We start from the raw sequence: 24076 nt of genomic DNA, 5'->3' as shown, positions 1-24076 counted from the left end.
GAATGGATACAAAAACAAGACCCTTCTATAGGCTGCCTACAAGAAACCCACTTCAGACCAAGGGATACATATAGACTGAAACTAAAGGGACGGAAAAAGATATTCCACGCAAATGGAAGTCAAAAGAAAGCTGGAGTAGCAATACTCATATCAGACAAATTAGACTTGAAAGTAAAGACTATTAAAAGAGACAAGGAAGGACACTCCATAATGATCAAGGGATCCATTCAAGAAAAACATATCACAATGGTAAGTATCTATGCCCCCAACATAGGAGCACCTCAATACATAAGGCAAATGCTAACAGCTATAAAAGGGGACATTGACAGTAACACAATAATAGTGGGCGACTTGAACACCCCACTTACATCCATGGACAGATCATCCAAACAGAAAATCAATAAAGACACACAAGCTTTAAATGACACATTAGACCATCTCAACTTTATTGATATTTATAGGACATTCCATCCAAAAATGACAGACTACACTTTCTTCTCAAGTGCACACGGAACATTTTCCAGGATAGATCACATCTTGGGTCACAAATCAAACCTCAGCAAATTCAAGAAAATTGAAATCATATCAAGCATCTTCTCAGACCACAACGCCATGAGACTAGATATCAATTACAGGAAAAAAACTGCAACAAATACAAACACATGGAGGCTAAACAATTCACTCTTAAACAACCAAGGAATCACTACAGAAATCAAAGAGGAAATCAAAAAATATCTAGAAACAAATGACAACGAAAACACAACAACCCAAAACCTATGGGACGCAGCAAAAGCAGTTCTAAGAGGGAAGTTGATAGCAATACAGTCCTACCTTAAGAAACAAGAAAATGATCGAATAAACAACCTAACCTTACACCTCAAACAACTAGAGAAAGAAGAACAAAGAAACCCCAAAGTGAGCAGAAGGAAAGAAATCATAAAGATCAGAGCAGCAATAAATGAAAAAGAAAGGAAAGAAACCATAAGAAAAATAAATAAAACTAAAAGCTGGTTCTTTGAGAAGATTAACAAAATGGATAAACCATTAGCCACACTCATCAAGAAAAAAAGGGAGAAGATGCAAATCAACAGAATTAGAAATGAACAAGGAGAAGTAACAACGGACACCTCAGAAATACAAAACATCATGAGAGACTACTACAAGCAACTATATGCCAATGAATTGGATAACCTGGAAGAAATGGATACATTCTTAGAAAAATACAATCTTCCAAGACTGAACCAGGAAGAAATAGAAACCATGAACAGACCAATCACAAGTATGGAAATTGAGGCAGTGATTAAAAATCTCCCAATACACAAAAGCCCAGGACCAGATGGGTTCACGGGCGAATTCTATCAAACATTTCGAGAAGAGTTAACACCTATCCTTCTCAAACTCTTCCAAATTATTGCAGAAGGCAGAACACTCCCAAACTCATTCTACGAGGCTACCACCACCCTGATACCAAAACCAGGCAAAGATGTCACAAAAAAAGAAAACTACAGACCAATATCACTGATGAATATAGATGCAAAAATCCTCAACAAAATACTAGCTAACAGACTCCAACAGCACATTAAAAAAATCATACACCATGATGAAGTGGGGTTTATCCCTCGGATGCAAGGATTCTTCAATATACACAAATCAATCAACGTGATACATCATATCAACAACTTGAAGGATAAAAACCATATGATCATCTCAATAGATGCAGAAAAAGCTTTTGACAAAGTTCAACATCCATTTATGATAAAAGCTCTCCAGAAAATGGGCATAGAAGGAAATTACCTCAACATAATAAAAGCCATATATGAAAAACCAAAAGCCAACATCGTTCTCAATGGGGAAAAACTGGAAGAATTCCCTCTAAGAACAGGAACAAGACAAGGGTGTCCACTCTCACCATTATTATTCAACATAGTTTTGGAAGTTTTAGCCACAGCAATCAGAGAAGAAAAAGAAATCAAAGGAATCCAAATTGGAAAAGAAGAAGTCAAATTGTCACTCTTTGCAGATGACATGATATTATATATAGAAAACCGTAAAGACTCTACCAGAAAACTGCTAGCACTCATTGATGAGTTTAGTAAAGTAGCAGGATACAAAATTAATGCACAGAAATCTCTTGCATTCCTATACACTAACAACGGAAGAGCAGAAAGAGAAATTAAGGAAACTCTCCCATTCACCATTGCAAGCAAAAGAATAAAATACCTAGGAATAAACCTGCCTAAGGAGGCAAAAGATCTGTATGCAGAAAACTTTAAGACATTGATGAAAGAAATCAAAGACGACACAAACAGATGGAGAGATATACCATGTTCCTGGATTGGAAGAATCAACATCGTGAAAATGTCTGTACTACCCAAAGCAATTTACAGATTCAATGCAATCCCAATCAAATTACCAATGGCATTTTTCACACAGAACTAGAGCAAGAAATCTTATGATTTGTATGGAAACGCAAAAGACCCTGAATAGCCAAAGCAATCTTGAGAAGGAAAAATGGAGTTGGTGGAATCAGGCTTCCTGACTTCAAACTATACTACAAGGCCATAGTGATCCAGACAGTATGGTACTGGCACAAAAAGAGAAAGGAAGATCAATGGAATAGAATAGAGAACTCAGAAGCAAGCCCAAACACATATGTGCACCTTATCTTTGACAAAGGAGGCACGAGTATACAATGGAAAAAAGACAGCCTCTTCAATAAGTGGTGCTGGGAAAATTGGACAGCAACATGTAAAAGAATGAAATTAGAACACTTCCTAACACCATACACAAAAATAAACTCCAAATGGATTCAAGACCTACATGTAAGGCCAGACACTATAAAACTCCTAGAGGAAAACATAGGCAGAACACTCTATGACATACATCAAAGCAAGATCCTTTTTGACCCACCTCCTAGAATCAGGGAAATAAAATCAAGAATAAACAAATGGGACCTCATGAAACTTAAAAGCTTTTGCACAGCAAAAGAAACCACAAACAAGACTAAAAGGCAACCCTCAGAATGGGAAAAAATAGTTGCCTATGAAACAATGGACAAAGGATTAACCTCCAAAATATACAAGCAGTTCATGAAGCTTAATACCAAAAAAGCAAATAACCCATTCCACAAATGGGCAGAAGACCTAAATAGACATTTCTCCAAAGAAGACATACAGATGGCCAGCACACACATGAAAAGATGCTCAACATCACTCATCATCAGAGAAATGCAAGTCAAAGCCACAATGAGGTATCACCTCACACCAATCAGAATGGCCATCATCACAAAGTCTGGAAACAACAAATGTTGGAGAGGGTGTGGAGAAAAGGGAACTCTCCTGCACTGTTGGTGGGACTGTAAGTTGGTACAGCCACTATGGAAAACAATTTGGAGGTTCCTTAAAAAACTACAAATAGAACTACCATATGATCCAGTCATCCCACTATTGGGCATATACCCAAAGAAAACCATAATCCCAAAAGAAACTTGTACCATAATGTTTATTGCAGCACTATTTACAATAGCCAGGACATGGAAGCAACCGAAATGCCCATCAACAAATGAATGGATACAGAAGATGTGGCATATATATACAATGGAATATTACTCAGCTATAAAAAGGGATGAGATGGAGCTATATGTAATGAGGTGGATAGAACTACAATCTGTCCTACAGAGTGAAGTAAGTCAGAAAGAGAAGGACAAATATTGTATGCTAACTCACATATATGGAATCTAAAAATGGTACTGATGAACTCAGTGACAAGAACAAGGATGCAGATACAGAGAATGGACTGGAGAACTCGAGGTATGGGAGGGGGCGGGGGGTGAAGGGGAAACTGAGACGAAGCGAGAGAGTAGCACAGACATATATATACTACCAACTGTAAAATAGTCAGTGGGAAGTTGTTGTATAACAAAGGGAGTCCAACTCGAGGATGGAAGATGCCTTAGAGGACTGGGGCGGGGAGGGTGGGGGGGACTCGAGTGGGGGGAGTCAAGGAAGGGAGGGAATATGGGTATATGTGTATAAAAACAGATGATTGAACCTGGTGTACCCCCCAAAGAATAATTTAAAAATAATTAAAAAAAAAAAAAAAAAAAAAAGCTTTTGCACAGCAAGGAAAACCATAAACCAGACGAAAAGACAGCCCCAGAATGGGAGAAAATATTTGCAAACAAAGCAACTGACAAGGGATTAATCTTTAAAATATACAAGCAGCTCATGGGCTCAATATCAAAAAAACAAACAACCCAACAAAAAATGAGCAAAAGACCTAAATAGACATTTCTACAAAGAATACATATATATGGCCAAGAGGCACATGAAAAGATGTTCAACATCATTATTAGAGAAATGCAGATCAAAACTACAATGAGGTATCACCTCACACTGGTCAGAATGGCCATCATCAAAAAAATCTACAAACAATAAATGCTGGAGAGGGTGTGGAGAAAAGGGAACCCTCTTGCACTGTTGCTAAGAATGTAAATTGATACAGCCACTATGGAGAACAGTATGGAGGTTCCTTAAAAAACTAAAACTAGAATTACCATATGACCCAGCAATCCCACTACTGGGCATATACTCTGAGAAAACCATAATTCAAAAACATACATGCACCCCAATGTTCACTGCAGCACTATTTACAATAGCCAGGACATGGAAGCAAACTAAATGTCCAACAACAGATGAATGGATAAAGATGTGGTATATACATACAATGCAATATTACTCAGTCATAAAAGGGAAAGAAATTGGGTCTTTTGCAGAGACATGGATGGACCTAGAGTCTGTCACACAGAGTGAAGTATGTCAGAAAGAGAAAAATAAATATCGTATATTAACGCATATATGTGGAATCTAGAAAAATGGTACAGATAAACCTATTTGCAGGGCAGGAATAGAGACACAGACATAGAGAATAGATGTGTGGACATGGGGGAGGGAGGGGGGTGGGATGAATTGGGAGGTTGGGACTGACATATATACACTACCATGTGTAAAACACATAGCTAGTAGGAACCTGCTGTATAGCACAGGGAGCTCAGTTCGTTGCTCTGTGATGACCTAGATGGGTGAAATGAGGGTGGGGGGGGGTGTCCAAGAGGGAGGGGATATATGTATACATATAGCTGATTCACTTCGTTGTACAGCAGAAACTAACACAACATTGTAAAGCAACTATACCCCAATAAACAATAACAACAAAAAAACCAAAATCATTTCCTCTTTACCCTGAAGAAAAAAATTTTAAATGCAGCTATAATAGGATCTCTGAAAAAAATAGAGCAGTCACAGAAGTTCTGCTTGTCACTAAGTTTAAAAAAAAAAAAAAGGGAAGGTAAATTGTTCACAGTAAATTGTTAACAATGATTAGTGATAACAAAGAAGCTTCCCAGGTTCTACCACAGGGAAATCCTACTCCTGTTTCCACAGTTTTACTCCATGGTTACAACCTAAGTAGACATCTGGGAGTCATTTGTTCACATGATTTCTCCACCCCATTTTAATGGTAAAATGCACTGTAAAAAATGAGTGTGTGTGTCTGTATGTGTGTGTATGCATGTGTGTATCCTGGGGGAAAAGGTCAGCAGGGGATCTCTAGTTTTAACCTCTTGGATAATACCTCCCCTGCATTGGCTCCTCAGACAAAACCATAAATTAATACATGAATCTATGTGTTCTCCTATTTGGCAAAATTATTTCAACAACACACATCAGCAGAAGGGCAAGAAAAAAAATCTCAAAACTGAGAAACCTCAGTTAATTTTTCTTTATTGGCATGCTTACAGAGAGAAACTCTATCTTAAAAATGAACTTGTCAAAAGAAAAAATGAACTTGTCATGAAATTTACTAACCTTTTGTATGCTTATAATGTCTTGGGTGTTCCTTATTTTGTATTTTTAAAACACTAGGTGAAATGTCATGTGACCTATCATCTTCAAAATCACCACATCCAAACCCATAGTTCATACGTTGACCAATTATGCTTACATTGGATGTCGTAATCCCTATAAAATAAAATACATAAAAATATTTATTTGAATGATGTAATACCATAGGTAGGTACATATCTCTCCTCTAAATCTATGTTGGCTTCTAACCTTTTAAAAAGGTTTCAATAATATAATATTAAAAATCACATCTTATTTTAATTTTTGTAATACTTTTTACTTTACTAGCAGATCAGAATATTTATTATAATCTATACAATCACATTTTATAAAACAGGCTTTAAAATTACAATGAAATACAAAATTCAATGTTTGAAAGAGATAATCAAATAGATATATTTTTAAAATGACAGGCATTTAATGTTTAAATGACATTTTACACTTTACAGAAAGAACAAAATTTTTTAAACCTAGAATTTTTAAACTGTGTACTGAGAGAGGCCTACAGTCTCCATTTCTCTCTTTTCTCCCACGCTCACGTTCTGGCTTGTGAGGCAGTAAACTATATAGCAAAGGAACTCAGAATCTGGAATCATGCTTTCCTGCTTTAAGTCATCGTACTGCCATTTAAATTGCTGACAGAAACTGTGCAAGAGACCTAACCTTATTTGTAAAATGGGGATAATAGTAGTAGCTCTTCCAGAATATCTGTGAGGATTAAATGCAGAAAATGTAAATGGTTTAGCACAGGGACTAGTGTATCGTAAATATCCAAATGCTATACTCCTGGTTAAAAATAAAACAAATCAAACCCTAATATAGGCCTCCTTTTAATAATTACGTAAAATTTTAATCTATATTTGAATGTTTAAACTGAACACCCTGTACTAATACTCTGCAGCTGTTAAAACCACAAAATGACTAAATAGAAAACCTAGGCAATATATATTTGAGTCACCATCCATTTTTATGTATAGCTATGTAAACCAATAAGTAATAGTAATAAAATATAATTTATTTTTTAATACAGTTGAGGGTATTTTAATAAAAACAGAACAGTAGGGAGAGGTGGTGCCTGGTGGCAGCTGGGCTAGAGACTACTGCAGAGTAAAGGGCACTAAGTCAGATTTATTGAGAAAGATTTTTAAAATATCTGCTATTAATTGATAGAGACCTTTTGGGAGTAATGGATATCTTTCTAAAGTCTTCTTAGTTTTGACAATTAATTCATAAAGTGAGCCTCATATACTAGCTTTGAATGGAAATGCTTTCTACTAATAGTTGATACTAACATAAAGCTACAGGAAAAAAGTTTGCTATAACACCATTCAGGACATTCAGCACAATGTGCTATAGTAGGTAATGGGGGAATCTATGTGGAAATCTTTATTGGAAATGCTCTTGAAAAGACAGAGTGGATTTATAATTTTTATATGATTATTTTTATCATCAGGTAGTCCTTATTCTGAGCATTACCACTGTTGTTTTACCAATTAAACAACAATAAACTTGTAGAAATCACTTGCTTACTGAAAATAAAATAAACCCTATTTCAAATAAACAAAAAATGTAAACCCAAACTTATAAAATCCTAAACCATTAGCAACTTAACATTTTGGGAGCATATTAAATTTAATTAAGAATATCTTACAGTAAATTCAGTAATAGTATTTCTAAAACCTGATCCTAGAAATACCTAACTTATTTAAAATACAGATTTCTAACCCTGAAGACTGATGCAGCAGGTTTAAGGTGAGGCCCCAAAATCTATATGTTATAAGCATTCCTGGTGATTCCTAGGATTAGGCAAGTTTGAGAAACACTGACTATTAGGCAAGTTTGGGAAACAGAACATTGCATACAGAAGCGTGTATTATTTATCACTTCACTAAAATTTAAGTGGCTCACAAGGTCATACAACGAGGGTTAGAGAGAAACTCAAATCTTGTTTTTCTAAATCTCTTCTTTTCTAATTCCAAGAATATTCTTCCAAAAGAGGGTTCCATCTTTACAAACTAGATACAACCTAGCAATAAAAATGTCTCTTCAAACATATGTAATTTGTAAAGTAATAAATAATTTATTAGGATGATCAGCTTTAAAAAAGAATTAAAGAATAAGTTTATGTATATATTTCTTTGGGTATTCCCCTTTAGGAGAACAAACACCAAGTGTCGACTATGTACTAGATGCTTTACATACACTTAGATCTTCATTACCTTTCTCAAGGTTTACATCATTAGATGAGGGAACTGAGCTTCAAAGCAATTAAATAATTTGCACAGAGCATAAATATGATTATTATTCCAGCTGGGGTCTTTCAGACTCCAAAGCACATACAGATTGTCTTCCTGTGCTTAGTAAAATAACTATCTCTTAGTTTAACACACAAGCTTTGTGGAAGCCAGTGTACCAGGCACACATGGTTGAGTTGGGCATTTATAATTATTTTGACAGGCACTCGGTGGCAATCAGGGGCAAATAATCGCTGGGGATTAAGAATCTGAAAGTCCAAAAAAGTAAAATAGTTACAATACCACTATAAAAATGTCAGTGCAAAATGTAATGTTATTAGAAAAGAGGTAATAATTTTATTTGTGAATTGGGAAGGCTTCCCAGAGAAAGCAACTGAGTTGTTTTCACAGCTGAATGGGGTGTGGTGTGGGTTTCAGATGTCATCCAGAAGAAACACTATGCAACTGCAAAGAAATAGGAAATGGTACTGAAGGTGGTCTGATTTAAATGGATCACAAGATACAAAGCAGGAAGTGAAAATGAGGCTGGAGAGGTTTGCACAGATCAGATCATAGAAGAATGCCCTGAATAAATTTAGGCTGGGCAATATAGTCAGTTTTGCATTATGAGAAAGGGATTTTAAGTGAATGAGACTGAAGCTGAAGAGAAATGTTAGGCGGCTAAGTAAAATATGAGTAAGAGTGATAATGTGAATTAAAAAGAGATAAAATTAAGACATATTTAGAAGAAATTTAAAATCTTAGCAAACAGTTAGATACACACAGCTTTTTAGGAAAGTAATTATGATATAAGGTAAACCTTAAGGTTGTTAGGACTTTTACACTGAGATCATGTGAAAATAAATATCAAGTCCCAACTTGCTACAATTAATTCGTAATTCAATAGTTTTACAAATCATAAAGAACACATATAGTTCCCATCCTAAATTGATCAGAATCCAAATATTTTTCTAATTTATTACCAATAACTAAATCTATTTTCTAAGAATTGAAGTTATAAATTAGTGATTTCCAGGTTAGTCAGCAAAATGCTTTTAACACAAGATATTTACACTAGTTAAACATTATTTTTAAAAGAAATTGTCTTTTGTGGTCCCTAGTGGTTTCTAAACTATGCTGCACATTAGAATCACCTAGAGAGTTCTCAAAAACTTTGATGGCCAGGTTGCATTCTGTATCAATTAAATCAAAATGTCTTGGTGTGGGAGCAAGCATGGGTAACTTATGGGCTTAAAGGGGGATCGATTATTCAGGTAAGTATTTTTTCTTCCAAGAATAATACAGCATTTATTCTTGCCAAAATGGCCTTTTAAGGAGTTAAAGAGATGATTAGTCTTACTTAGTAATTACAAAAATTATAAATCTAAAATGCATTTGCTATCATTTTTTAATCATTTAAAAATGGTACTTTCTATAAAACATATCTATAAAACAGTCATAGAATACCTGCACTCAGGCTTTGTTCAGCTACTTGAGAGTTCTTATTCTTTGCAGAAGAAAGTCTTGTTGGACAAGGTTTTGATCCAAATGTTGGAAATATGTCTGACCTACAATGAAACAAAGTAATTTCAATAAACATTGAAGATCTAGAGCAATTCAACACTCTTATATCAAACATTCTCTATCTATACTTCTATTAATTCACAGATAGTAAGGCAGCAACAAGTATGAAAAACTGTGGCTAAAAATATTTCTTACTGGTATTCCTAGTTCACCTTTTGAACATCCAACCTTTTCAACATATGGTCAATCCTTAATTATTCATGAGAGGATTATCAAAGGAAATGAAGACACTCTAATTTGTGCTGTATAATCTTCCTTTGGGTAAGGGGGAAAAAACCTGATCCAAAGACAGTCCATTCCAGAACTAAGCCAAATGATTCTAATTATCTAGTATATTATCTACCTTCATATATAATATAAAAATAGGGACTTATAAGAGATCAGCAACAAGTGAGTTTAGCAAATGCTGCTTTCTTCTTGGACTATTTTTTGCTATACTTTCTTGACTTTATAAAGGCCTACAGGCCTTGTTTCACAAAGAAAGTAAACTGAAGAATATTAAGTCTGTACATAAGGGAACCGTTTCAAATCAATAAGAGCTAAAATGCCAATAAGTCAGTGATGTATATTATAAAGAAGAGATTTTACAAAGGAGTACCATTCTTAGCAGTTGGGTAGGCATATTTGTTAACTGGCCTAGTGAGAAATCAGTATTAAATATTTTAAAAGAGTAATTTCTCTAGACTAGATGACTATCAATTTACATTTATATTGAGTGTATTTGACTTTGATGAAAGAAAATACTTCAGTCTCTAGAAAGCTGGTTCTCAATAATGGTTTCCTTCCCAACCCACATAAGGATGAAAGCCCTGCAGGAAGCAGTAGTGACTTTCTTTGGCCATGATTCTTAAGGCAGGATCTAAGCTGGTTGAGAACAATTGCTCTTAGACTGATAAAATTAAATGTGGAAATACTAAACTCATTAAAGATAATTCCGTCCATAAATGAGGGTATACTGAACTCCTTTCTCACAGAATTCAGTATCTAAAGAGAGTAACTCTATGAGACAATATCGGGAATAGTGAATTCTAAATATTATATCAACAATATAAAATGAACTTCCCAATTGCATTCCCGATTACTTACAGAACCTTGAAATTGTAAGAGTATGTAACATAAAATTTCACATTCATGGAAGCTAAAGGAAAAACTTCAGGTCTAAAAAATAAATGCATATATTTTAAAATGTCTGGTAACTTAATGTAAACATAATTACTTCACCAGCCCACGGAGCCACTCCAAATTCATTTTGTAAATATACTGCATTATTCTACATAAGTAATTACAACAAAGGAATTTCCAGTAGGAAAAAATTTTCAACTGCAAAATAAGCTGCTTGAAATTTCAGTTAAAAAAAATGTCAGGAAGGAAATCATGGGATAAGACAAACCTCTCACAATGGGACATAAAAATTCAGTTTAATTCTATGAACCGCTGAAATCAAACATCCTTTTACATTAATGTTCATAGAACATTATCTCTCCTTGGATTATGTAATCTCTACTTATTAAAGGTTCTAGTTCACTTAAGGGAAAATAATTAAAATTTAATTTTAAATATTTACCTCTAATAGCTATATATAAATATGGTACACATAAAATCAAAGGAAAATTAAATTAGACAGACAACACCAAAGGTTAATAAGGATGTGAAACAACTGGAATTCTCATACATTGCTGATGGGAGTATAAAACTGCACAAGCATCTTAGAAAATTGTTTAGCAGTTATTTAAAAAGTTAAATGTCCATCTACCCAAGACCCAGCAATTCTACTTCTAGGTTTTTGTCTAAAATAACTAGGAATACACCTGAAATTAATACAACATTGCAAATCAACTATAGTCCAATATAAAATAAAAAGTAAAATTTTAAGATAAATAAATACAATACAATACAATAAAGAGGGAATGGATTCCCCAAAATGCCAGAATAGGGTCACAGAAATTTTCAGAAATCAAGGTAGGATCACTGTTTAAGATTTAAAGTTTATTGAGGTAATCTGGAAAAGTTTGTCAAATTGCTGTGCTGTCAGTATGGGGTAATCACGACTCTAATTCTAGCACTACTGCAGTAAGGAAAACTCCTGAGAGGGCTGCAAAAGCTATGGCATGCAGTCCTACAGTCCCACAAGAGAATGGAATAACAAAATATAAGAAATAGCTGGGGAATGGCTGGGTGGAGTTTACCCATCAATTAAAGGAAACTGGTGCTGAGTTTTAAATGAAAGCAGTAATATCAGCTATTGGTCAATTGCCAAAGAGTCAATGATACAGATAAGAGCTAAAGGACAAGAAATATTAGGATAAATCTTAGATAGGCAGAAGAATAAGTGGGGCTTTGGGACGAGGGTTCATATTAATTTAGTTGTGGTTGTGTTCTGTCTCTCCACCCCTGCCCCAAACCAAAGCCAACCAAGGTAATAGCTGTAAATTTTCTGTTGTCTTTTAAATGTATTTCGACGTTTTAAAAACTAGAAAATGGTTTTAAAGTTTTTTTAAAAAATGACATTAAAGCTTCAGACTACAAATTATAAATTAAAATTCATTTAACATGTCAAAAAATTACATTATTCTCTTCCCCTGGGGAGTTGTCGACAGAGAAGAAGTCAAAGATTCTTGGCTATAAACTCCACTTTCACTGTAAGAGCTGACATTTGGAGAGGAAGATCGAGATGGGGAGTCCACAGTCAAGTCGAGCTTAATTGCAGAATCAGGGCTTTCAAGATCTGAAGTACTGCCACTCAGTTTTGCTCTTTTCTTAGCTGCACTATTACGAAGGGACCTAAGAGAGCTCTGCATCTAAAAAAAACAAAATTAAAAGTTAACTTCACAAAATAATTATACAAGTAAAACTTATCCTTAGATTTCAAACTCCAATAACTATACCTAGCTAGCCACTCTTCAATCCAATACTTACAAGATGGATGCTAATGTATCTGTACATAGTATAAATACAGATTTCATCACTCAAGTTATTTATAAACAGCCTCCTAACTTATAAGTTCCTTAAGAGGAAGAATCTCAAGGTATTATTCACCATGGTATTTCCAGCACTGGGCACAATGACCAACATATTGTAAAAATTCAATAAGTGAATCATTGAGTCAGATGGTAGACAGCAGAGCTGAAGTTACAGAGTCCATCTAACCTTAGGTCAACAGTGTGCTGATGTGGCTATTTAGAAGTTCTATGAGAAGGTTAGCAAAAAGTAACCTGCTTTCTAAATTTGAAGTTTACATCGAGCTTCCCAGTGTTAAGAGTTCAGAGAATAATAGATCATTGTATGTAATTTCTGAAGACAAGTATTTATAGAAATGCAGAGTAGAAATCTTTATTACGAGGGTAAGTCAAAAATTATCCACACTCTGGCTGTAGAATTCATTTTAATTAACTTTTAGAAAAGACAAATGCATCATTTTTGACATAATCTCCTTGCTTTTCAATACACTTTGTCCATCTGTCAACAAGCTTCCGTATTCCTTCATTAAAAAATGTTTTAGGCTGAGCTGCAAGCCACGAATGCACTGCTGTCGTCACTTCTTCATCAGAAGTGAATCTTCATCCTCATAGGGCTGCTTTCAGGGGACCAGACAAGTGAAAGCCCAATGAAGCAAGATCAGGACTGTAGCGAGGAAGCTCTAACACCTCAAAATGAAGTTTTTGCAGAGTGTTGACAGTGTGGGCAGAAGTGTGCGGACATGTACACCCTCAGACCACAAATAAATCACTGCACGCTGCTCTTCTTTCGTGCAAATCACAAGTGGAGCATCCATTTTTGCTTGCTCCGCAGTTACAAACGAACTGATGTAACACGCGCACACCTGCAGAGCAGTGACTGGGGAGACTGTAGCCTTGAATGGAAAGTGCTGATGAGACAGTGCAGCCAACAGAAGTTTTAATATAACCAGAGTGCAGATAATTTTTGACTCACCCTCGTAGATATATATTGTTTGGGAACAGAACCTTTAATAAATTAAGGAACTCAGAAATATACATAAACTGTTTTTGCCTACATTTTGATTATAACAATTATAATAGTTGATTCAATAGTATGGCCACAGGACTTCCCTGGTGGCGCAGTGGTTGAGAGTCCACCTGCCAGTACAGGGTATGTGGGTTCAGTCCCTGGTCCGGGAAGATCTCACAAGCTGCAGAGCAGCTATGCCTGTGTGCCACAACTACTGAGGCCCGTGCACCTAGAGCCCGTGCTCCACAATGGAAGAGGCCACTGCAGTGAGAGGCCCACGCACTCCACCGCAGCGAGGAGTAGCCCCTGCTTGCTACAACTAGAGAAAGCCCATGAGCAGCAACAAAGACCCAACAAGCCATAAATAAATAAATAAATTTATAAAAAAAACAAAATAGTACGGCCACTTCACTAGTAAATCCTTGGAAGGTTGAATATCCAAAAACAGTAGTATCCGCCTATATTTACTAATAATTATAAAAAGGAAATTACCCTTTCAACTACCTATTAAAAGGACTATTTTTAAGTTATCATAAAAAATAATACAAAAATATATAGGAACAGATGAAATTTATCAGTTACACAGGAAAATACCTCTTCTATAAGTTTCTTTCCAGTAAATAAATTCCCTTCCTAGCATCACTGGAATAAAATTGGAAAAACAAAAAGAAAAAGAAAAAGAAAAAAACAAGGACAGATTTTACAAGCAGAAGTTGGAATGACTAATTCATTAAGAACCAGTTTTGGTTCTTTATAAGTTAGTTTTACACATGCTTAACGTTAAAGAAATGTTTTTTAAATGAATATGCATTAATTTCTTTGAGCAAATTGTCAAGGTATATGATGCCTTACATCTTAAAAACAGGCTAAAATAAAACCACAAAATATCATCATTTCGTGTTTCAGTTTACATACTTAATGTAAAACACTTTTAAACCTGACATCAGTAAAACTAAAATGATAAAAAGGAAACCTCTGTGAAAATAGTGCCCTGAATCCAAAGTAACATAGCAGCCACATTCCTTCTCTGGCATAATTAATATGTAGAGTTATCATACTGGCAATGCATTTTTATAGTATAAATGAAGTGATCTAGGATTCAAATATAAATATACAACATGATATCAATTCCATAAAGATAAATAAACTTGCCCATATACACAAGGGACATGTTTACTGCAGAAGAGTAGAAATAAACCAAAATCAATTATATAAATACATTATAAATAAATATATGAAAATATTACCATATTAATATAAAAAGTACATAAATACATAAAACACAAATTAATGGTAATAGTTGTTGCCTCTAGTGAAGGGGAAAGAGAAATCGTATTGGGGAGGGAACTATGCTATGCTTCATTTATTAAAAAAGTAGGACACAAATATGGCAAATTGTTCATTTGGGAGGGATCAGTCCATAGGTATATTGCTATACTATCTGTACTTTTAATTTGAAAAGGAATAATATACGCACAGAAGAAATACTGGAAGGAAAGACATTAGAGTGTTGATGATAAATTATTCTGGGCAGTGGAATTTGGTGTAATGAATTTTCTTCTTAATACTTCACTGTAGCTTCCACGTTTTCTATCGTGAACATAAAATATTTTTACAAATAAGACAACATGTTATAGGATAAAAAGTACATGATTTTTCCGTAAATAACAACTATTCTTTATAGACAATTACAAGCATTTAAATATTATTGAAAATATTTGGTTCTAACCTCTTCTTGATCCAAATCTTTATCCCTGATATTTAATTCTGAAAGATCAATTGTAAGACTATTTTTTTCACTCTTCCAAATGTCATCAGGCTCTTTCTTTTTGGGTCCCACTGTGCTTAAACCAGCTTTATCAGGCAAAAGGCTGATTCCCCGTGGTATGGGAGGTACAGGCTTGGTCCCATTTAGGCCTCGTCGGGAAGATGGTGATCTCACCAAGGCAGGTGTAAGTTGAACTGGAGTAGGTTTCTCTTGAGAATTTTCTCCTGCATGAGAAAGACACATTTTACTTCTTTTTTTTTTTTCTCCAACTTCAAGCTGAAAAACAAGTTAGCATTAAAATCACAGGTGTTTAGAATTAGGTGTTTTTAAATTAAAAAGCAGATTCTATTTTATCAGAAATAAAGATTGCTACTTAAGATGAGATAAAAATATAGTGTCCCCTAACAAATATAACAAAAATGGACCACCCAAAATCCTTTCATACCCAATAAAAATATTATATACCAAGTGAATTTTATTTTATTTTATTTATTTTTATTTTTATTTTTTTTGGCTGTGCTGTGCAGCTTGTGGGATCTTAGTTCCCCGACCAAGGATTGAACCCAGGCCCTCTGCAGTGAAAGTGCAGAGTCCTTACCACTGTATCACCAGGGAATTCCCTGAAATTGCTACTGTCATACACATCATTATGATTAACATTTGTATAGTAAAGTCCATAATAAGAAGGGTAATTACCTGGCTTAATTTAACTATGTAAGCAACACTTGAATGACTATGAGAATGAGTCAAAAATTATCCGCACTCTGGTTGTAGAATTTATTTTAATTAACCTTTAGAAAAGACAAATACATCATTTTTCGACATAATCTCCTTGCTTTTCAATACACTCTGTCCATCTGTCAACAAACTTTCACATTCCCTCATTAAAAATGTTTTAGGCTGAGCTGCAAGCCACGAACGCACTGCTGTCATCACTTCTTCATCAGAAGTGAATCTTCATCCTTGTGGGGCTGCTAACGCTAGTGCGATCTTCCTTGAACTTCTCTAACCATTCATACAAAACACTTTCTATATACTGCACATCACTGCACACTGCTCTTCTTTCATGCAAATCACAAGTGGAGCATGCATTTTTGCTCACACCACAGTTATTAAGGAAATGATGTAACATGTTCACACCTGCACAGCAGTGACTTGGGAGACTGTAGCCTTGAATGGAAAGCACTGATAAGACAGCACAGCCAAGAGAAGTTTTAATAAAACCAGAGTGTGGATAATTTTTGACCCACCCTTGTACTATGTGCAAAGCAGTAATACTGGGCACTAGGGAGAACAAGCTGAATAATGTCTCAGCTTTCAGTACAATATCTGATTTTGGAGGAAAGACAAATACAGAAATAAATTAACAGAAGAGAATGAAGACTCGGTGCTAAGAGAAACTAATAAAATCAGCTGACTATGCAATAAATTGACCTTACGGTTATAAACTGGAACATTTGTGTTGTGGGGTAGTTTAAAGGTGAAATATCTGACCTCAGGGGCTGGGGACAGGAAAGCATTTGGAACATGGGGCTTGAGACTGAATCTGTCTTGAATAAGCTTACACACTAATTTTATGACTTCAGAGTGGGCTATTTTTAGGAAAAGCATATTTTAGTTCATAACAAATAGAAAAACCATCAAAATAATTTTAACATAGTAAACATTCAATAAATGTTGAATAAATACTAGACATTATAGTAAATATATGAATGATATTTTATATTTGTAAAGCTAAAACTTGTTAACAGGCTCTCAGGCTGTTCATGTTCATGTCCATTATAAAGCATTATTTTTTTTTATTATTTGTTTAATTCCGAAAAAGGATTTTGAAGTGGCAATACAAGAAAGAAAAAGAAATGACAATTTCAATTGAATTTTGTATTACACATTTGATCTATTTAACATTGTGTTACATATTTCCCTAAATATTTACTAACTTAGAGAAATAAAATGCAATTTACCAACTTTTAAAGATCTAACGACTCTAACTTCAAAGTAATTATCACACACACAAATAAATTTTAACAAAGTATTAATTTTTACCTGTAGGATCAGACGATTTTTGGCTGACAAGCTTTTTCTGAGGACTTGGCTTTGAAAGTCCTTCAAAGCTTTTAAGGGGCCAAGAATTTGAGAAATTAACGGAATTATCTTGAGACTTCTTTGGCGATACAGTAAGAGACGTGTGCTTTGGACTAGTTCGAGGTGATGAGAAAGGATAGGATGGAAGAATGAAGGTTCCTGAACTTGGATTTGGACCAGAGTATGATGAAGTATGTTCTGTTTGACTACCAAGTGTTTGCTGTGTCTTACTGCCAAAATTTAGGCTGGCATAAACTGTAATAAAACAAAAGAGAACATTATTTATTTACACACATCTTGAAGAGTTTTAAGTTTTTTTGTTTTTCACATTCAGGTTTTTAATCCCATGTGGCATTTATATTTTTGTACCATGTGACCTAATTTAACTTTCTTCTTTTTTTTTTGTTAAAGATTTTTATTTATTATTTTATTTATTTACTTTTTTTGGCTGCATTGGGTTTTTGTTGCTGTGTGTGGGCTTTCTCTAGTTTTGGTGAGCAGGGGCTACTCTTTGTTGCAGTACGTGGGCTTCTCAGTGCAGTGGCTTCTCTTGTTGCAGAGCATGGGCTCTTGGTGCGCAGGCTTCAGTAGCTGTGGCACATGGGCTCAGTAGTTGTGGTGCACGGGCTTAGCTGCTCCATGGCGTGTGGGATCTTCCCAGACCAGGGATTGAACCTGTGTCCCCTGCATTGGCAGGCAGATTCTTAACCACTGCACCACCAGGGAAGTCCCTTAACTTTCTTCTATATAGATACTCCAATCCCAGTGCCACTTTTTTTAAAAAATAAATTTGTTTATTTATTCATTTAATTTTATTTTTGGCTGCATTGGGTCTTTGCTGTTGTGCATGGGCTTTCCCTAGTCACAGCAAGCGGGAGCTACTCTTCCTTGCAGTGTGCAGGCTTCTCACTGCAGTACCTTCTCTTGTTGCAGGGCACAGGCTCTAGGGTGCATGGGCTTCAGTAGTTGTGGCTCCTGCACTCTAGTGCACAGGCTCAGTAATTGTGGCACATGGGCTTAATTGCTCCACAGCATGTGGGATCTTCCCGGACCAGGGCTTGAACCTGTGTCCCCTGCTTTGGCAGGTGAATTCTTAACCACTGTGCCAACAGGGAAGTCCCCAGTGTCACTTTTCGAGCCACATATTCTTTCTCTTTCACCTATAAATCTCCCATATGTATATTTAGGTCTACTCTTGCATTCTTCTTATTGGTTCCCTTAGTCTTTTTGTCTGTTCCTGCACTAGTACCACAATGTTTTATTTATCATCTTCATTTAGGATGAGTCTCCTTCCAATTTTTTTTCCAGTTTTACTGAGAGATGGTTGACATACATACATTACTGTATAAGTTTAAGGCAAACACCATGGTGGTTTGATAAATACATATAGAAATGATTACCAAAATAGGTTCAGCTAACATCTATCTTCTGGCATGGATACAATAAAAAGAAAAGAAGAAAAAAGGAAAAGAAATGTTCTCCTTGTGATGAGAACACTTAGGATTTATTCTTGTAACAACTTTTCTACATGCCACACAACAGTGTTAACTATAGTCATCATGTTGTCTCCTTCCATTTTGATCTTCTTTAAAAGATCTAGGCCATTCTTGGCCCTCCATTCTTTCACATGAATTTCAGGATTAGTCTGTCAGGTTACATAAAAGATCCTGTTGAGATTTTCACAGAAATGATACTGAGTCTCCTTGTTTAAAAATATAGGATCTCTTTTAATTTATTGACGGTGTCTTTCATGTCTCTCTAAAAAGTAGTTAAGTTTTCATAAAAAATGGTATGCAAATCTTTTGTTAGATCTCCAGATACTAACACATTTTGTTGATACTGTAATTTCTTTCTTAAAAACTACATTTCCTGAATGTTGCTGGTGTCTGGGAACTTTATTGACCTTTCCACTCTTCTATCTAGTAACCTTGCTAAATTATTTACCACCTTAATAGTTTCTTGTATATGCTTTTGGATTTTCCAATAGGATAATCCAATTATCTTCGATAATCCAATAACGGTAATAACAATAATGATAGAGATTATGATGACAATGATGAGAGCTAATGTTTACATGCCACATGGTGTTCCAAGTATTTTATATATAGTAACTAATTTAACAATTTTGTTGGGTAGGTACTATTCCTATTTTATAGATCAAAAAAAAAAGGACAGAGTAAATCGCTAAAAAATTGCACATGAGGAAATTATGAAGCTGGGATATGAACTCAAGTACTCTGGCTCCCAAGCCTGTGCTTTTAACCATTACATTGTACCATGTTTTATCTGCTTAGAAAGGTACACTCTCCCAAGACTGAACCAGGAAGAAATGGAAAATATAAATAGACCCATTACCAGTACTGAAATTGAATCCATAATTTTAAAACTCCCAACAAACAAGTCTGGGACCAGATGGCTTCACAGGTGAATTCTACCAATTTACCTATCCTCAAACTATTTCACAAAATTACAGACGAAGGAACACTTCCAAACTCATTCTATGAGGACAGCATCACCCTGATACCAAAACCAGACAAAGATACCACAAAAAAAGAAAATTGCAGGCCAATATCACTGATGCACGTGGATGTAAAAATTCTCAACAAAACACTAGCAAACCCAAGTCCAACAATACAGTAAAAGGTTCCTACATCATGATTAAGTGGGATTTATGCCAGGGATGCAAGGATTTTTCAATATCTGCATATCAATTAATGTGATATACCATGTTAACAAACTGAAGAATAAAAACCATATGATCATATCAATAGATGCAGAAGAAGCTCTTGCTAAAACTCACCATCCACTTATGATAAAACCTCTCCAGAAAGTGGGCATAAAGGAAACATACCTCAACCTAATGAAGGCCATATGACAAACCTATAGGTAACATCATACTCAATGGGGAAAAGCTGTAAGCATTTTCTCTTAGATCAGGAACAAGACATGGATGTCCACTCTTGCCAATTTTATTCAACACAGTATTCGAAGTCCTAGCCACAGCAATCAGAGAAGAAAAATAAATAAATAAAAAGAATCTAAATCAGGACAGAAGAAGTAAAACTGTCACTGTTTGCAGATGACATGATTCTATACACAGAAAATCCTAGAGACAATACCGGGAAACTACTAGTGCTCATCAATGAATTCAGTAAAGTTGCAGGATATAAAATATACAGAAATCTGTTCCATTCCTATACAATAACAACAAACTATTGGGGAACCTCTTGGCACTCCAGTGGTTAGGCCTCTGTACTTTCACTGCCAAGGGCCTGGGTTCAATCCCTGATCAGGGAACTAAGATCCCATGAGCTATGTGGCACAGCCAAAAAACAAACAGTCAGAAAGAGAAATTAAGGAAACAATCCCATTTACCATCACATCAAAAAGAATAAAATACCTAGGAATAAACCTACCTAAGGAGGTCAAAGACCCATACTTGGAAAATAAGACACTGATGAAAGAAATTGAATATGACACAGATGGAAAGATATACTGTGTTCTTGGATTGGAAGAATCAACATTGTTAAAATGACCATACTACCCAAGGCAATGTACAGATATAGGGCAATCCCTATCAACATATCAATGGCATTTTTCGGAGAACTAGAACAAAAAAATTTTTTTAATTTCTATGGAGAAACAAAAGATCCTGAATAGCCCAAACAATCCTGAGAGAGAAGAACAGAGCTGGAGGAATCACACTCCCTGACTTCAGACTATGCTACAAAGCTACAGTCATCAAAACAGTATGTACTGGCACAAAAACAGACATGGAGATCAATGGAATAAGGTAAAAAGCCCAGAAATAAATTCATGCACTTATGGTCGATTAATCCATGATAAAGGAGGCAAGAATATACAATGGAGCAAAGTCTCTTCAATAAGTCGGTGCTAGGAAAACTGGATAGTTACATGTAAAAGAATGAAATTAGAACATTTCTCTAACATCATATACAAACATAAACTCAAAATGGAGGAAAGACCTAAATGTAAGACCAGATACTACAAACTCTTAGAGGAAAACATAAGCAGAATATTTTTGACACAAATCACAGCAGTATTTCTTTGGATCTGTCTCCTAAAGTAAAGGAAATAAAACAAAAATAAACAAATGAGACCCAATTAAACTTAAAAGCTTTTGTACATGGGACTTCCCTGGTTGTGCAGTGGTTAAGGCTCCATACTCCCAATGCAGGGGCCTGGGTTCTCTCTCTGGTTAGCAAACTAGATTCCACATGCATGCTACAACTAAGTTTGCATCCCACAAATAAGGAGCCCACCTGCTGCAACTAAAGAGCCCACATGCCACAACTAAGGAGCCCTAGAGCTGCAACTAAGAAGCCCTAGAGCCACAAATAAGGAGACCACCTGCCATAACTAAGACCTGGTGCAACCAAACAAATAAATAGCTTTGTACAGCAAAGGAAACCATCAACAAAATGAAACAACAATCTACCATATGGGTGTAAGTATTTGCAAATTATATGACTGATAAAGGATTAATATCCAAGGTATACAAACAGCTCATACAACTCAATGCGGAAAAAACAAACAACCTGATTAGAAACTAGCCAGAAGAAATGAATAGACATTTTTCCAGAGGAAATGCAAATAGCCAACAGGCACATGAAAAGATGCTCAATCATCAGGGAAATGCAAATAGCCAACAGGCACATGAAAAGATGCTCAATCATCAGGGAAATGCAAATCAAAACCACCAGGAGATAGGTATCACCTCACAACTGTCAGAATGGCTACACAGAAAAGAACACAAATAACAAATGTTGGCAAGGATGTGGAGAAAAGGAAACTCTCAGAAAGAGTTGGTGGGAATATAGATTGGTGAAGCCACTGTGGAAAACAGTATAAAGCTTTCTCAAAAAACTACAAATAGAACTACAATATGACCCAGCAATTCCACTGCTGGATATATATCCAAAAAAAAAAAAACCCCACTAATTCAAAAAGATACATGCACCCCAATTTTCATAGCAGCACTATTTACAATAGGCAAGATATGGAAGCAACTTAAGTATCCATCAACAGATGAATCGATAAAGAAGATGTGGTATATATCTACAATGGAATACTACTCAGCCATAAAACTGAATAAAATTTTGCCATCTGCAGCAACATGGATGGACTTGGAGGCTATTACACTAAGTGAAATAAGTCAGACAAAGATAAATACTGTATGAAATCACCTATATATATGAATCTAAAAAATAGAACAAATTAGTGAAGACAACAAAAAAGAAGCAGACCCACAGATATAGAGAACAAACTAATGGTCACCAGTGGGGAGAGTGATGGAGGGGAGAGGCAATATAGGGGTAGGGGATTAAGAGATACAAACTATTATGTATAAAATAAGCTACAAGGATATAATGTTCAACACAAGGATTACAGCCAATATTTTATAATAACTATAAATGGCACATAACCTTTAAAAATTGTAAATCACTATAATGTACACCTGTAACTTACATAATATTGTATTGGGTTGGCCAAAAAGTTTGTTTGCTTAATGAAAATGTTTAATAAAATTCTTGGTGACAATGAAAAATGTGTCTTATTTTTACTTAAAAATGAATGAACTTTTTGGTTCAATAAATCAACTATATTCCAATTAAAAACAAAGTCTATTTGTAATCTTTTAGGGATTCCCTCAAATTTTCCTTAAAATTTTTTGAAGACTTTCCAAGACAACTGACCTAGCTTATGTATATAACAAATAAAACACTGCTCTGAAGCCTTAAATGACTACGTATGTATCATTTACTTTTAATTGACATCTGACAGTACTTAGGATTTCCACTTCTACCTAAATCTTATTGGAGACTTAAGTGGTCATAAATTTACATACACAACCTACCAGTAAGTTAAACCCTGACTTCAGAAAAACATGATATTCCTTCAGTAGCTGCTCTAACAAGTATTCTGAGAGGTTATAAAAACCAGAGCCACTATGAAGATCTGATTAAACACTGCGAGTGGAGGCAGTCTACAAAGGTAATGTAATCATCCAAGGATATCTGAAACAGGAAGGGGCTAAGCAACAGGCAAGCCTGTTTCTACTAATCATCTTGTCAAGATTTGGGAAAAAAAACAAAACTGTTTCATTAATAAAGATAAACTATTTTCTTGGGAATAACACCATAAAGAAAAACTTTATGGAGTCATGTGGCCCTTTGGAGTGGGTGGAGGAAAGGCTAGCTAAAGTGTAAGTGCTATACTATTAACTAAATCCTTTTTACTAATTTCAAATGAGCATTATTTTTTCATCAACAAATAAAGACAGAAGTACATCCTTATCACAAAAAATTTTAGTAAAGGATATAAAACAAAATCAAAATATCTCTAGAAATATTTGATTTGATCCTACTACTAAATAATAATTGATATAGCTATTAATTAGCATAGAAATTGAAGAAATACCTTCAAATCCAAAATTCATAAGACTGACAGCCAGCCTCAAACCCTCCCTTTTGTTCTATATCTTATAAATATGTAAGATATCTGAAATGATAGCTAGT

The 24076-nt window shown here is 35.1% G+C and overlaps 1 protein-coding gene across 3 annotated transcripts in view; it reads right to left on the bottom strand.

The window, feature by feature from the left end:
* TOGARAM1 (TOG array regulator of axonemal microtubules 1) overlaps positions 1–24076 on the bottom strand; it is an 81101-nt gene that overhangs the window by 36604 nt on the left and 20421 nt on the right. For 2 of the 3 annotated variants that reach the window (XM_057723653.1, XM_057723650.1), the window contains exons 4-8: positions 17499–17792; positions 15414–15676; positions 12284–12516; positions 9602–9702; positions 5865–6017 (exon numbers count right to left, since the gene is read on the bottom strand). In XM_057723653.1, coding sequence (XP_057579636.1) covers positions 5865–6017; positions 9602–9702; positions 12284–12516; positions 15414–15676; positions 17499–17792 — 1044 coding nt within the window. The remainder of the gene's footprint in view (positions 1–5864; positions 6018–9601; positions 9703–12283; positions 12517–15413; positions 15677–17498; positions 17793–24076) is intronic. The other variant, XM_057723652.1, reaches the window with a different exon arrangement.

This window comes from Hippopotamus amphibius, chromosome 2, assembly GCF_030028045.1.
Source record: "Hippopotamus amphibius kiboko isolate mHipAmp2 chromosome 2, mHipAmp2.hap2, whole genome shotgun sequence".
NCBI classification, from domain to species: Eukaryota; Metazoa; Chordata; class Mammalia; order Artiodactyla; family Hippopotamidae; genus Hippopotamus; species Hippopotamus amphibius.
Note: the sequence above shows the minus strand (reverse complement) of the source record. Positions and strands in the feature narration are given on the sequence as shown.